Here is a 17,215-nt window from a genome sequence, read left to right as displayed (position 1 = left end):
GTTGCTGATTGTTGTAATACTTTTCAAAGCAATACCCAATCAACTATCACATTCAAAAAACTATTTCAATCTCGGTTTACTATAGAAGAGGTTAAACATGTCGAATGTTATGTGATATTAAAGTCGTAGTCAATTCTCAATAGATGATTTTGACGCATACAATATAGATAATAATACTTTGTAAGTTTAACACTGATTTCTCTGACGAGTCTTAACGTTTTTAGAATTTTTGTTAGTATTTATTACATAATAACAGTTAAATTAACTTTGTTAGACGTAAATTTCTAATTTCTAAACTACAAAACAAAATATTATTTATTATTTTGAGACTTTCAATAGGTATAAAAAATTCGAATTTTAAATGAATAAGATACTTAATGAATTATTATTTATAACTTAGTTAAAACTAATAGTATTTTTTAATGTTTATATAGACGGAGTGGAGTAGTAAAGAGATGTTCTACAAAAAGCTGGTTGACTATAAGGCTCGTCTAAATATTAAATACTTATTACTCATTAATAAATCATTCGAAATTCGATTTTATATATAAAAATTCTCATAACAATATTTAGCTCCGGAACCAAAAGCTATAAAAATTTGAATTTTTTCTATAGACATTTGAAATTCAAATTTTGATGAAATTATCTATTTAAAGTATGAAAAATAATTGTATAATCGTATAATTGTAAAATTAATTAATAAAATGACAATCTAAATATATCATAAGTTATACTTTTTACTTTTAGTTTTATTCTATAGTTACCATTCAGAATCATTTTTTTATGCAATGAGTACATCTATTAAACTGTACTGCAGAAGGTCGTACAGTTACCCCTTTTTTGTTTAACTTTATAATAGTTGACATTTTAAAACATCATTTCTTTTCTTGCCAATTTTTTTAAATATTTATTTGAATAATTTATTTTATAGTTATATAGTTATGAATAATAAAATAATATTAACAATGATTTAATGCTGTTGTTTTGGCTTTTTTTTTTAAATTGTCTGTAGTAGTTTTTAGGTACCTTGTTATATTTTAGTTTATATTGATTCTGTGTTGTTAAAAACACAAATAAATAAATGAAGTAGCATTATTTGCATTACATGATTGAATGAATAATTTATTTTGAAAGTAATGTAAAATTGTAATCATAAATATTTATTCGATTCAACGAGAACTTCATCAGGTGATAGGAGTATTACACTGAAAAAATTAAATCATTTAATAAACCATATTAGAAGTTTGTAACAACATTGCTGATATTAAATAACCAGAAATTCAAATCAATTTCAATTTTTATTTTTATTTTAAATGCTTCTTATATTTTATGTGTATAAATGTATAACGAATTTTAAATTTATTATAAAAATAATTCTAAATTGTTTGGTAAATGCGGCAATGTTGTCTAGGCCCTCGTCCCAATACTAAAATTATATTTTAACAAGTTGGTCATAGGTAGTACTTTTTGTCACGGTATTGTAAATTTATCGATATTACAGAGTAATGATACTAAGTAATTATTAATTAGTAAGTCATGACAATAAAATGTTTTGTTTCGAAAGTGCATGTTTGCATTTAAAATTTTAAAATGATATTATAATATATTTTATAAATTTTAATTGAACTGTATGGGAGTATTATATGTTTATATGCATATTGTATATGGAATACAATCATTTTTCCATATTTATTTTTATTTTTAATTTCTATAAATATTAAATATTTCATAAAATAGATTCTCATGCAGTTTCTTATAATTTGTTTAATAGAACCAGCTAGATAAACTAGTTTGGCAGATACGAAGGATTTTACTCTATATTAATTAAGTAGTGTGAATAGTGGTTTAAGTATATTTTCAGCAGCACCATATAGGTGTATTGATTGATATTAACTATGGAGATAGGTATATATACAATTATCATGGAAATAATTTAACTTGAACTATTTAATTTAAAATATGACAATTCTATCTCATGTTATAACATGTTTTGAATATATATTATATTCAAAAAATAAACCTAAATATCTATACATTTTGGAATTGTTTGGATTTTTAGTATCATTATTTAATATATTAGAATCCTGAAATGGAAATTGATTATTATTATACAACGAAAAAGCCATAAAGATTGTTTTATCATAATTTATTGTTATTTTTTAGATTTCATTTTTGTAAAAATCGATTTAATTCAGAAGGTGCTTTGATATGTACTGATTTTCGCGTTTATACAAAAACCATAAACATGTATTAGTTACATAAAGTAACTATTGAAGCTATCTATTTCAAAATCAAATAAATTAAAACTATTTAATAAACCAAATTGACCCAAGTGCGCGTTGAAGTATGCCACAATTTATTTGATATTTATTACGTACAGTTTTGTTTGAAATTACCTTTAGAGTTTAATAATTTTAATAACTATTTTAAATTGTATTCAATAATTTCAAAACTAAATAATATATTTAATAACATTTTATGATCTACACAGACACTATGGTATCAAAAGCTTTAACAAAATCTAAAAAAAATGTTTTATCAGTATTACTGAGTGCACTGTAAATACATTTTTTGACAGATTTGTTCTTACTATTTGTAGTAAAATATTTGTTATCAAATACATAACTTGATTTTTTTGGTTTGTTTTCTGCATCTATGGTTTCTCCATCAATTTTTAAATATTTTATAAATTCTACGTTCTACATTTCACAATTATAAATTTACTCCTTTTTTACTTATCATTTAATTTATTATTTTCTATACAGCTTTTGGATTATGTGATAAAGAATCAAATTAAGTTTTATTTTAATGATATTTTTGTTAATATTGCAGTTTTCGAATGTTTTAGAATATTTTTTGATTCTGAAGAGCGATGAATGTATTGATCAAACAAAAATGTGTGTTTATTTGTGTATGGTATACGATAAGTAGTTAATAAAATGCTTCAATTATGAGGTTAATTGTAGATAGAAAATTGGATCTAATTTGTTCTTTAAACAGGTTCAAATTGAAAATTCCCAATACTTTTTTTTATAATCGAGAAAAAGAAAAAACGGACATTTTTAAAAAAACCGATCTTGTTTTTTTGGTCGAACTCAAAAACAAATGATTGTAGATTCTTGAAACTTAACGAAATGTTGATACTATTGTTTTTTTTAAATGATAACATTTTCAAAATATTTCAAATACTTTAAAGCTATTTATAGGAATGACAAATTAAAATTTTATTTCTAAAAATGCTAATAAAAATTATTCTTTGAGTCAAAATTCTTAAAAATTTAATACAAGATATAAGTTCTTTTTAAACATAATTGAATTAAAATATTGAAAATACATAGCCATAGTTTTATTTTTAAATTTACATTTTATAATAGAAATTTGTTAAAATATCAAAAATATTGAAAACAATTTTGTAGTTAGAAATTCACTTAGGAATTACATTTTTATTTTTATTTCTAAGTATTGAAAATGTAATATAAGATTCCTCATGAGTAATTCGTAAACTATAAAATCTTAAAAATATATAAAGACAATTACATTTTATGGATTTTAAGGTATTATCTATTTATAGTTTATACCAAGAATTTATTTTCACTATCTTATGGTATTTACTGAAAGATAAAATTTTGAGTTATATAAGTTGTCATGGTTATTATAATAATTAAACACTATTAATAAAATAAATGCAATATTTTAGGAAATAATTATATCAACCTACGGTAACACTAAAAGTAAAATAAATTACTTTATTAACTATATCAAAAAACATAATATCATGAATTTTACTATGATATAGGCTGACATTCTGACAGATCGTTTTTGTTCTTAGTTTTTCGTATACAATGATATGTTATTGAATTCAAATTTACCACAACCATAAAAATTCAATTAAATTCCTAATGTACTACAAAGCGATATCCACGGTTTACCTTTTTGTTTTGTTTTACTTTGAGTTTATTTATTTTTCCAAATATTCGCTAAATTCTATTATGTTCCTTCCTTTATTATTATTATTTTTTTTTTGAAGTGAACGTAAATTTTAGTAAAAAAATGCGTTGTTGTAATAAATACTCACATATTGTTAGATGTATACGGTGGTCTGATAGTGTTGAACGAATGAGTAGTATATACCAATACTAAATTTTATCATTTTCATATCTACAAATGATTTATTAAAGAGTCGATAACTATTCACTATTAACATTATTGTTCTGTGCTATTGCTTATTAACATTAGAAGACTATTATTCTAATAATAGATTAATTTTTACTTAAATTGTATACACTAGATGTTTGACCATTGCTCATCGGTAAGATTGTGCAATGCTGTGTGTTACTAAATGGTTATGTGGTATCATAATAGCAACAGTTGATTTATTTTTCGTGTATCTCATCTATTCAAATGTTTTTGAATTAAGAATGTCCATTTCGCATTGGCGAAAATAATCAATCGATGAATCGATGTTTTACTTCAAAATAATATGTGAAATATGAAGGGACAAAAAAATACCACATATAGAATAAATATCGTGTAAAAGATATACTTTATATCCGATTTATTACCTAACTATACTGAAGCTGCAATAGCTGTAGAAAATAGTAATAAAAATAAAATATATTGTAATTGTAGTAGATTTATAATAACTTTTTCATAATAAATACGATTTTCATTTTGATTTAAATTCCGTATTGAACACAACATATATTCATCTAAAAATCGTATTATCTCGAATTTAAATCAGTATCGAAATGATACATGTATCAAACATATTTATAATATTATAACATTTGTTATCGTATTTAAAATTTCAAACACTTAATAAATAGTGTTGGTATAACAAAGATATATTTTTACATTTTATATAGGTTGTTTTTACAAGTCGCTTTTTTAAATTAATTTCGCTAGAAATTGTCTGAATGAAAATGGGACTTATATTTTCTTAATTGTGAAAAAAAATCAAAACAATTTAATCAAAAACATTTTTTATACATATAATTAGGTTAATTAGGTACAGTGAAACCTGACTTAACAAACACTTGTATATAACGTACACCTCTCTTATCACACAAATTGTCTAAGTCCAGGCAAAAAGATATGTATTCTAATGTATTTCGACCTGTCTATAACGGAATTTTTGTATACAGACACGGACACTAACATTTTACAACAGTGACTTCATTACGGACAAAAATCCTAGTTCACTCCAAATGTAATATTATATGTATGTACAAACTACGAAACAGCGTCAATACTGAGCGTAATTAGGTACACGTAAAACATCGATTTATATAATTATCGCCGATTACGACAATATTAATTGCGAGTACCTCTATTAAATGTATGAAGTTGAGATAAAATTTAACAGAAACAAATTGCTATTATTTTTTAAGAAATATTAAAATTAAATGTATACTGTATATATTTAGTATAATAATGATAAAGGTTATAATAATATGCACAATATTAATATAATATACATTTACAATTTTCATTTTTCATTAAACAGATATGTTTTATAGATTAATATTATTTTTAAAATACTCAAACCTGTCTACAACGGACACCTGTCTATAACGGACAATTATTTTGTCCCGTGACTGTCCGTTACATACAGATTTCACTGTATAATAATTTCTGCGAAAGTAATACGAAAGCAGTTTTCGAGGCGTCGTTTGTTCAAACAAGAAAAAAAGGTATAACACTTTATTTATAAATCTACTAAATTAGTAACTATACACGCATTTGACAGCAATTTCTCGACAACTATTGGATAATTTTAATAACTACATCTAAGTGGTCTATAATAATTATGTATTGATGTATTATATATAATAAAATTGAAGCTTTTTTTTTAATATGATTAAAAGTTCCATGGAACACATTTACTCGTATTAATTGTAAACAGCAATTTTTTTTGTTGTGTATAGCATAGTCACATACTAATTAAAATGGACTTAATTTTTCGATTTTCATAATAATATCTTTATAGTATTTTTAATACTAATTAATCTATTTAATTTTTATAATAATACAATATACTATCAAGCTTGAAGGTGGACAACGATAGAAAAGTAACTAACTTTTGAGCTCAGGTGTCCGGCTTTTTTAATAATGAGTTCTTTTCACAATAATTGTTTTCTTTATTGAATTATTATCACATAAATCATAGGTATTCATATATTGTATATAAAATAAAATAAGTTTAGTTTAGTATTAGTTTAAATTTTAAATATATTCTTTATTCTAAATAATCGCTAAGTTTTATTATTATTTTAAAGCACATTTTTACATAAGATAACAACGTATCTATTTTATAACGAAGTTTTATATTGTTCTACATGAAAAATATTATGATGAATTTTTAAAAAAAAATTATAGTTAGTTTTTACTTTTCATAAAGTGAAAAACTAAGTATTCATTTTAATCTTATTATAGTGGGTATACTGTATTTTTTATTGTTTTAGCAATCTTCATTAAATTGCAATGCCGATAGATGACTATTAATTTAATAAAACATTTCGGATAAAATTGAAAAATTTGTATGGTTATGAATTTAACAATTTATTTTACATACTATTAAATTTAAATCTATAAATATAAATTCAATAACAAAAAAAAAATATTTCCCAGTAATAGTTTTGACTAATTATAATTTATGCCAAGATGCCTTAAAAATAAAATGTATTATAATATTGTTAATGAAATTAATTTATGCGTGTTACTTATATATTAATAATAGTTATAGTGCATATATCATAAGCAATTTTGGTAAAGAATTTCAATACTATTAATTTCTATCCTAATAGATAGCTGAAACAGTATTTAAATTAAACAGTTACATATATACACAGTTATGTAAAAAGTTTCAACCAATGAAACAACTGAAAGATGAATATGCGCATTTTAGTATTTTACTCACAAACACGCGGGACATTCAACTGTTACTGTGGAATAGTCATTCACGAACTTCGTAGTCTCAGGTAAGCACATTTTATTATATTTTAGATTTTAGAACTTAAATTCTGATGAATGTTTATTTCACTTAGTACCTACCTATTTATAATTTCATTTCTACATTTATTTGAACGATAAATTTGTTTGATTTATTTAAATAATTTAAATTGTTTTGAGTTGCGTACTCGAATTATATAATTACATATTTACATTTTTTGGGGGAAATGCCCAAATTATACCAACCATTTACAAATTAGGTTTTTAATTCATTAAATAATATTGATATATTATTATTTTTTTAAAATCGTTTCCACTTTTATACCACTTTTAGCGTGTAGCCAGGTAGTAATAAGTTACATTATTGTTTGTTTAAGTTAATGTAGAGGTACGGAATAGAATAAAAACAATTTAATCCAGTGCTTGTATTATGTTTAAAAATAAAAATAATTAAATTTATTAGATAAAAGATAAGTATAATTTAAAAATATCAAAATTAAACTACTCTATTAATTTTTAATTAGTTTTTCAAAAATAATATAGTAATTAAGTTTATAGTATTCATAGTATAGTTGATATTGAGATAATTATAAATTTATAATGAACTCATATTTATAATTAAAGAACATTTTTTTCTATTTTATTTATTTTTAGTAGATACTTTTTTATAAATACGTGTCGGTTTGAAAATTTAAATATTTAAATAAAATTATGATTTAAATTTTGATTTTTCTATAGTAGGTATTAATATAAAATTTGATTACCATTTTTTCTATTTTTAGAATGACAATTATAATATAGTTATTATAATACCATGTAAAGTATTTAAAAATATATTAGTTGACATATTAATAGTTGCTTAATAATAATTTTGAATTACACAATATTACACAATTTTGAAGTTATATTGATTTAAAATATTATTACGTAAACTTTTAACTTTTATTAAATTTTCTATTCAAAATAATACTGATTTTATAATAATAATTTTTCATTTACAAAATCAAATAATTTAATCTTTAAAATGTTAATAGTTAGATTCTTATTATAAATATATATAATGAGTGACTATTTTGTCGAACAACACTCATTATTTTTAATTCTATTATTGCTTTTGAAAAAAAGATTGTTTTTAGAATTATTTTTAGTCGAAATACAACAATATTTTTAATTATTTTTAATCGCTAAAACTTTTAGTTTTTGATTTTTGAATGACAACATACAATTTTAATTTCATATCTTAAAGTAGAATATTTTTCGAATTTCGATACATAAAAATCTAAATTAGGAAAAATAGTTTATGTTTTATAAGTATTTTTAAAGTTTTAGTAAATGGAGTAGTAGATCAATATTTTGAGGGGTATCTCTGTAAGTTTCCACTATTCTCACATTGACTTTAAATAACTATTCGAAACTATAAACTGCTCGCTTGACTTTCGATAGTTATGTATCAAAATACTCCGAAAAATATTGTTTTATTTCAAATAAACACTATGTAAAAAATTTTAAAACATTAATAAATTTTGAAATATTGAATGTTTTCGATAAAAGAATCACACTGTATTACATACACATATCTATATATATATATATATATATATTACATAGTATTTATATAATTGAAGTTGAAATGTTGGTCATTAAAACCAATAGTTGATCCTACAACTACCTACTTAATTCAGACAAAAGTTACGAAATATATATGGTGTATACTGTACACGTTTCTTAAAGATTTGCTAACTCATCATTAAATACAAAAAATACCATGAGTAGACAAAGATCGTATAAAATCAACAAATGTATATAAATTCACTACAAGAGCACTCAAAAAAGTTCAATAGGAGAAAAGAAAGTCAGGTACTCCTTGCTCCTTGCTTCCCTCGAGTACATTGGTATCGTGAATTTTGATTAAAAAAAGTTACCAAATTACAATATACAAGTTTATGTATAGATTACGGTCATGGTTTTGCTATAAATTTAACATTTACTCGAATCGAATTGCATGTATAATATAACAATAAATAATATATATATATATTATAATATACATACAATTTAATATAGTATGCGGTATAATGGTATAATATATATGTGTATAAATTCTTCAAACTTTTCGAAGATTTAATAATGTTATAATATAACTTAATATACCTATATTAAACTCTGTTATTTGCTACCTGTGTGTATTATAGGAATTATAATTAAATATTACTATAAATCAAATCATATGCATAAAGTTTATTAAAGTTATTTAGTGTTTTATCATAGTAGGTAAAAACAATTACACATACCTATTATTTTATTTTAATATTATATTTGTGAAATTAATGGTTTCTTCTATTATTGTATCATAGTTTGTTGTTGTAGTGTTTTTGAAAGAAACTATTTTTACTAAATCTAAAGTAGACGTAGTTATATTTGTATTTCGTAGTCAGTCGACACTCAACATTATTGCTGTTTTAACAATAGTAGTCTGTGATCATAAGCGGAAACTTCATATGGAGTGACATTACATAAACCAATTTATGGGGTTTTTTTTTGTTAAAATAAGCTACCTGTAGGTACTTGATGATGTTTCAATTAAAAAGGAAAGGTTTTTTTTAGATTGGTGTGGTGATTTGGGAAAGTTTAATTTACATTAAACACGTGTTAAATCATAACGTTTTTATGATAAAACATAATATTATACTCTGTGCCGTATATCAAACATGTATTTACTTATAAAGTATATTATATAGGTAATAGGCGTTTGTGGTTGGAAAAAAATATGGATATATATTTCGTTAATTATACTTGTATGTCCTAACAGTAATTTATTGAATTTTTAGTATCGTTTATACGTTTTAAATAGTTATTCTCTAAAAATAATAGTACAGTATTAATTACGAGTACTTATGTTAACTTTTTTTGAAAATATTTACGGCTAATGTATACAATAGAAATAGTACTATTAAATTAAAACGCAAGCCGCAGTTGTACATGCTATTAAATTGCCTATTCAAGACGCCGTTGGAGTCTTTAAAAAAATTAAACATTTTAACATTTTAACAGTCTTTTTTTTCGATCAATAGAGAATTTATTTATTTTATCAAAATAATATTCGATTCGGATAATTGGTTAAGATAATATTGTTTTAAAAGTTTTATGTTTGAAATACATTAAATTACTTAAAAATATTTTTAAAATAAATAACTAACAAATTGTTTTATTCATAAAGTTAAACACACAATTTAACAATAACATAAAGAATGTCGAGCTAAATATATTATTTTTTATTACAGATTAACATAAAGAGATTATTCAAAAATTAATAAGATGACAACTAATATTCTAACTTCGTGTGATTCTAACTCATCGTATAACATAATTACTTCCAATGGTAAGTATAGTAAAATCCAATGTACTATAAAATACAACATAAATAATAAAACTATATGTTACAAAAATGTACTTTTGAATAATAAATTATTAAAAATTTGTCTCACTATATTCCATTGCTTAATTTATAATTCTCTTTGGATATAAATAATGAGGTACTAATAACTTATGTTTATGTTTTTGGATACATATAATTTACCAGTCGCTGATTTAGTAATTTATTAGTAGTTACCTTTATACATATAATAATGTGTATATTATATTAACTAATAATTATTTTTCTGATAATTTAATTATGTATAGTTTAATAATTGGTATTTATTTTTATATTAATTTTTAATATTATCTATATAAAAATTATTTATTATATTATTTAATTAAGTTAGGCAGGTTTTTTTTTAATCAATATAATATTTGTTTAGTATTAAGTACTTAGCATTTTAAATTTTGTTTCAGATAAATTCTGCAATTGGTTTTATGATGAGAAAACATGTTGGCCAATTGCAAAAGCCAATACTAATGTATCTCAACCATGTCCAAAAGAACAAGGATTTGACAAAATGAGTACCTACTTATTATTATATTCATTTTTGAATTTCAAGTATATAAAATATTTGCTTTACATGTCAGAATTAATTATCAGTTTGAGTTTTAAATTTAGATCCAAAATTTGATCGTAATACAACTATCACAATTATTATTAAGTTGTATACATATTATGTTGGGATATTTTTTACAATCTGGCTAAAATATAATTAAAATTAATCAAATCCAAATTATATTATAATATAGCAATATAATAGCAATATAAATTACTAACTATCAATAAATTATTTTTAGTAAAATAATAGTTATAAAACAATGATTAGGTATAATAACTATATATATTACAACATTGAGAATCAACAATGTGAAAAATTTCCCACCTACAAAAATATATACAAATGTCAATTTGTTATGATTATTGATTTAATATTGCTTTTATTTTGTATAAATCATTAAAAATAAAAATAATCTGATTATGCTAATGATCATTTTTTATTATTTTAGAGATGGCTTATAAGTATTGTACAGAAGACGGAAATTGGGAAAATGTAACGAATTTGTTTGGATCAACTGATTATAGTAGCTGTTATACTCCAGAACTAACGGAAATGCTAGAGAAACTTGGATCAGACTACGATACAAAAGTAGAATCAGATAATTTATAGTTAATTCAATTATTTCAAGTTTATTTATTTTTTAAGCGAAAACTTAACATTGCTATTAACACTGGAGTAATTGAAGTAGTCGGATGCCTGGTATCTATTGTTTCATTGATCATATCATTATGTATTTTCATCAGGCATAAGTAAGTTCTCGTATCCGCAAGTTGCTTCTAGAATATAATTAAAATGCATATTAATTTTAGTGTACATTGAAATTATATTTTAATATAACTAGCTGATCCTGCACAGCATTGTCCGTGAAAAATTCCCATAGATGTCCCCTTTCTTAAATTTCGTTAAATGTAAGCGGCACAGATTTTTAACATGGTTGTTTCATTCGTTTTGACCAAATATAAATTACATATAAATATTAAATTATCTTTAATCATAATAACTATTTTATTTTATGTAAGCAATGATAACCATAAAATACGAATAAAAAAACGAGAATTTTTTGTGAGTCGACTATATTCAATATTTATGTGTTAAAAAGTAAAAAAGTAAGTACTAAATAAAAAGCAGCATATGATACTACGGATCTTGCTGAATCTATTATGATGAAAATTTCATGAAAATCAGTCAAAGACTTTTGCATAAGGATCGTACGTTTTAGGTATTTGATTGTATATGTACAATGCATGTATGCATATTATAATATCCTACACGGTGTTTGTTGCCTGTGACAGATTAAATAATGCAAGTGAATTTATCCGTTTTAATAATCTAGTAAATCTTGATAAAGTAAACAAGGTTCGTTCAACGTTATCCTACGAAATAACTTTAAAATTTAATAATATATGACAATTTACGCGCATACTATGCATTTACTAATGAAACAGTGGTGTGTATGATTTTCAAATTATACAATTTGAATGTTGTTGGAAAATACATATTATTAAACCATTAAATACTCTATGCCTATTTGTTTTGGAGTCTCAATCACCATTTTAAGAAGTGCAACCAAATATATAGTATCTGTCATAATAAGGGATTAGGAACCTCAGGTTCCAGACATCTAAGAGTACCTCCCACATACTACAATAGCATACCATTAAAAATAGTATCTATATAATTTTAAATTGATTACAAATTGTAATGACGTACAAATTTGACACTATTTACTCTGCAGCAAGTTTCATGTTTTCAATTCGTTAAAACACGGTCGAGTTACTGTAAAATAATATGTGAGTGTTAATTTGTACAAACTGTGTATGTATATTATACATTTGCTACACGTATATCTACTTTGATTCTAAATACATTTTAGTTACCTAAATTTGAAGAAAGGATACTATAATTTATAATGCACGCAAAAATAACAATATTTAATTATATTTAGGTATAGTACTAAGATTTACCTTCAAATAGTCTAGCATTATTTCTTGATTTTTATAATAATGTGCATAGTTTTTAATAGTGTTTATTTTTTTTGTAATTCTTTTTTTTTAAACATTAAATTTGATCAGTTTTGGAAAAAATAAAGAAGTACGATTGAAATTTATAACTGCAGAGTACCTACTACAAAATAATAAAATTAAGGGCGTGGTATTTCTTTATAAATCTATTAAGGTAGCACTCAAACTTTTTGAACTTTTCAACTGTTCTAAAATGTGTTAACTGAAAAAACCCATAAAAAAATTATTGTAAGACTAATAATAGGCTTTTCATTAGCACTTCAATCTCAATATTGTAAACTTTAGAGCAATATGGTGTAATGGTGTAAGGTTTCAAGATTTATATTATATTTTAAAATTGTTAAATATTTAAAAAAAAATATCAGATATATGGCTATTAATTATAAGTTATGTATCAATAAATTACGATGACGTAGGTAGTTTTGAATTTAATAAAAAATATTCTTAATTATTATGTGTATAAAAATAATTATGAATTAATAAGTCATTATTATTTTAATAGATTAGGTATTTAATTATTTGTGAATATAAAACAATTAATGTTTCCATATTTAAATACTTGTATAGATGTATTATAGTGATGTGTTTCTAGAAATATTCCCCAAGCAATGTTCCCTGGAATCAAGGAATATTTCCATAACTTTTGGAAAGTTAAAAATAAAATTAACTATATGTGTGTGATTAGAACGATAGTAGGAACTAGAGAAACAATTGAATAATGTATTTTATTACGCATCAATTGGTTAAATTGATATGTTAACTAACATATTAATAAGGGATATATTAGATCGTAATTAATTGTTAATAGAAGTATCGTTATTAGTTATTTTATTTTCTATAGTTCAAAAATGTATGTTCATTGTTCAAATCTCACAGACGTATAAATAAAATTTGTTATTTAAATGACTAATAGTACAGAAAAAATTAGCGTGTTGATTTTATTATATTTGGTTTTAAAATATTTTTGATACATTCCTGGTATTAGGAATATTCCGAAAATTTCTTTCGGGAATTCGCATATTATTAGTTATATACTTTTAATTTCATATAAATTAAAAATATCAATTTTTAACTCATTTCAGAGGTTTATTGGAACAGAGGTTCAAAATACACATGAATTTATTTGTCGCATTATCACTACAAATGTTTATTAAATTAATTTTAAATATCGATAAACTGGATTTATTCAAAACAAAAAAATATCATTCGAATGTAACTTGTCTTGTGGACTGTAATAACCAGATCCGTTTAGTGAAAGATGATGACAATTGGTTTTTTGGAATTATGTATACAGTAAGCATACAAATATTGGTTATTGATTCTTATTATTTAATTAAAAATATTTTTTTTTTTTTTTTTTATTTTAGCCAATAATTTGTGAGGGTAGTCAAGTCATATTGGAATGGTCAAAAACTGCTAGTTTTATGTGGATGTACAACGAAGGAGTATATCTGTATAGAATTATAAAATCTAGAGTCTTAAGAATAAATTCAATAAATTTCCGTATGTATCTATTTGGTTGGGGTTTACCAGCGTTGATGACGTTTGTATGGTTATTGGTAACAATGGTTTATTACAAAAAATCATCTAGTGTCTGTTGGTGGGGCTACAGTTTGTTACCCTTTTTTTGGATCCTTGAAGGACCCCGTATGATAATTATAGTAGTAAGTTTAGATTTAATGAGTCATTTTTGTTTTATCACTCAATATTTATTATTAACTTGAGTACAATTTTTAATACTAGGTAAATTTCATAATATTAATCATTGTATTGAGAGAGCTGTTGAAAAAAATTAAATCAAAATTGTCACCGTCAAACGAGTTGGATATCATAAGGTATTAATATATTTTTACGCTTTATATATTTTAATATAAGGTAATTAGACGAAAGATCAATTTTTGAATGTTAAAATCATTTTGCATAGGTTTTTATAAATACGCAATTATATTGTTAAATGAATCTTTTAATGAATTACATAACTTTAAGGTATTGTGAGAAACCTTTCCATTTAAGTCTAATAAGTCTATATTATTATTTTATTTTTAGTTGCCTGTACAATTAATTAAACATTGTTTAATAATTATTATATTTTTACAAACTTAAATTTATATTCTTAAATTTAATAGTTTCACCTATTGATAAATGGCTGAATTTTTAATAAAGAAATAATGTGTTCTATAGTATATCGTTTTACGATACCTAGTTTAAAAATTTAACTTTTACATAAAATGTAGAATTATTCTGTTTTGGAAAATATTTAATATATGTATAAGTAATTAAGCTTAATGTTCTTTCAGAAATAATTATAACTTATAGTTCAGTGTGTAGTGTTATTATTAAATGAATTTTAATTAACCTAATTACCTTACAATTTATATTTTACAATCATATCATCTGTAATATTTTTAATAATTTAAGTTAATAGCAGATAACCATCATACAAATAGAATAGTTAATGTTAATATTTACTCTAATAATATTAAATTATATGTAATTTTAAAGACAAAAATATGAGGAAATTTAAAAATAAAATTCCATCGTAAAACTTATTTTCTTCTCTGTATATTAATATTGATTTTGTTTTGTGTTTTAGAAAAGTATCAAAAGCAGCCATAGCTCTCGTTCCTTTACTTGGGATTACAAACTTTATATTAGTTATATTACCTGAACCACATTCAAAAAGTCCTGAATTATTTGCTTTTTGGTCGTATTCTGCACATATATTACACTCATTCCAGGGCTTAATGGTGTCAATACTATACTGTTTTATGAATAAAGAAGTAAGTATTCTAAAATACAAGAAAAATAATAGCTATATAACTAGGTTAAATGTAAGTCATGTTTTGGTAATAATTTTTTTTATATACCTCTATCATAATAATTGAGATTCATGATTAAAATATTTTTTAAACATATTTAAGTATATATAAATATTGATTTAACTGTTAAACTTATTTTTTATAAATATGTTATGTTGTGTTGTAATTTGTAATGTAGAAAATCATTTCAACTTGTATTTTTTTAGTGATAAATATATCGGTGTACAGTGAAAATAAATAAAAATAGGTATAATATTTATAATCCTTAAACTATAATTGTATAATTTTCAAGTTATATTTTAAGGGTTTCAGAATAGGCCATTGAGGAGGAAATTGAGTTAATCTTTAATTCTGACCATGTAGTGGTCATACGGAAAAATAAACTGAAACTATTTAAACGATCAACAATAAAAAGAGTGAAATAGTTTATTTGTTATAATTAAATTTTATTTAATTTAAAGAAGAAAAACTTTATTCAGTTCATATTGGATTCTAGTCTTTGAAGTAACTTTAAATACAACATCAGAAAAGCAAATTTCAAAATACTCAAAAATTAGGAGCGTACGTTGTTCATTAAAACTTTAATAATAGATAAGATAAGATAATCTTGTATAATAGATTTAATATTATTTGTTAATCGATACCTATAGTTTTCATCCTAACTACAAATTAATACAAATGTTAAATAAAAAAATTTGGAAAAAAGTGGTAGGCCCGGAACTTTTGTAACTACGTTACTTCAATACATAATTATGGAAATGAAAACAATATAAATCCTGAACGAAATATCTTCATGTTTTTATCATGGCTATAAGTTATACCATGTTTAATTAATACGTCATACAATATTATTGTAATTATCGTTTATAATTTTATTTATTTGTGTGGATATATTACAATTTACTATTTTTTGATTATTAAATAAATTATGATCATTGTTACAGATTAAAAAGTCGTTTGATAAACGAATGATGCTCCAAAAATCACGACGAAATTTTGAAATGGAAATGACATAATTTATTTAAAACTTAGATTATTATAATATTTTTTTTATAAATATAATTAAATTTTTTTTAAGAATAACAATATTATATACTTGGTTTCTGGTATAAAATTAACCATTATGTGCACTATAAACTAACTATTAATTTAATAATGTAATAAAATAAAAATACGGTTTATGATAAATAAATGATAGGTAATAAAAAGTAAAATAATTGCTTAAACTATATGAGTTGTACACAATATATGGTTTTTACATTGTTTAAATAATAAAGTTATTTTATTTATAATCTTAAATATTTTTTTTCAAAGAACATATTCAATTGTAATATTGTAATAAAATCAAGTATTATTAAAGAAAAATATATAATAAAAAAATGTAGTTTACTTTTTATTATAAAACAAATCAAATTGATGAAGAGATCAGCTATAGCAAATTTGT

The 17,215-nt window shown here is 22.6% G+C and overlaps 1 protein-coding gene across 1 annotated transcript; it reads left to right on the top strand.

Annotated features, from left to right (window-relative positions):
• The first annotated feature begins 6,960 nt into the window (after positions 1-6,960).
• Positions 6,961-16,855, top strand: LOC113554143 (PDF receptor). The gene is made up of 10 exons (XM_026957859.1): positions 6,961-6,980; positions 10,233-10,330; positions 10,786-10,893; positions 11,380-11,519; positions 11,577-11,680; positions 14,035-14,245; positions 14,320-14,616; positions 14,696-14,787; positions 15,546-15,732; positions 16,716-16,855. The coding sequence occupies exons 2-10, from the start codon at positions 10,267-10,269 to the stop codon at positions 16,785-16,787; spliced, it is 1,275 nt and encodes a 424-aa protein (XP_026813660.1). The 5' UTR covers positions 6,961-6,980; positions 10,233-10,266; the 3' UTR covers positions 16,788-16,855.
• The last annotated feature ends 360 nt before the right edge of the window (positions 16,856-17,215 follow it).

Source organism: Rhopalosiphum maidis, chromosome 2 (assembly GCF_003676215.2).
Source record: "Rhopalosiphum maidis isolate BTI-1 chromosome 2, ASM367621v3, whole genome shotgun sequence".
In the NCBI taxonomy this organism is placed as follows: domain Eukaryota; kingdom Metazoa; phylum Arthropoda; class Insecta; order Hemiptera; family Aphididae; genus Rhopalosiphum; species Rhopalosiphum maidis.
The sequence above is the reverse complement of the archived record's forward strand: the minus strand, read 5'-3'. Positions and strand labels throughout refer to the sequence as shown.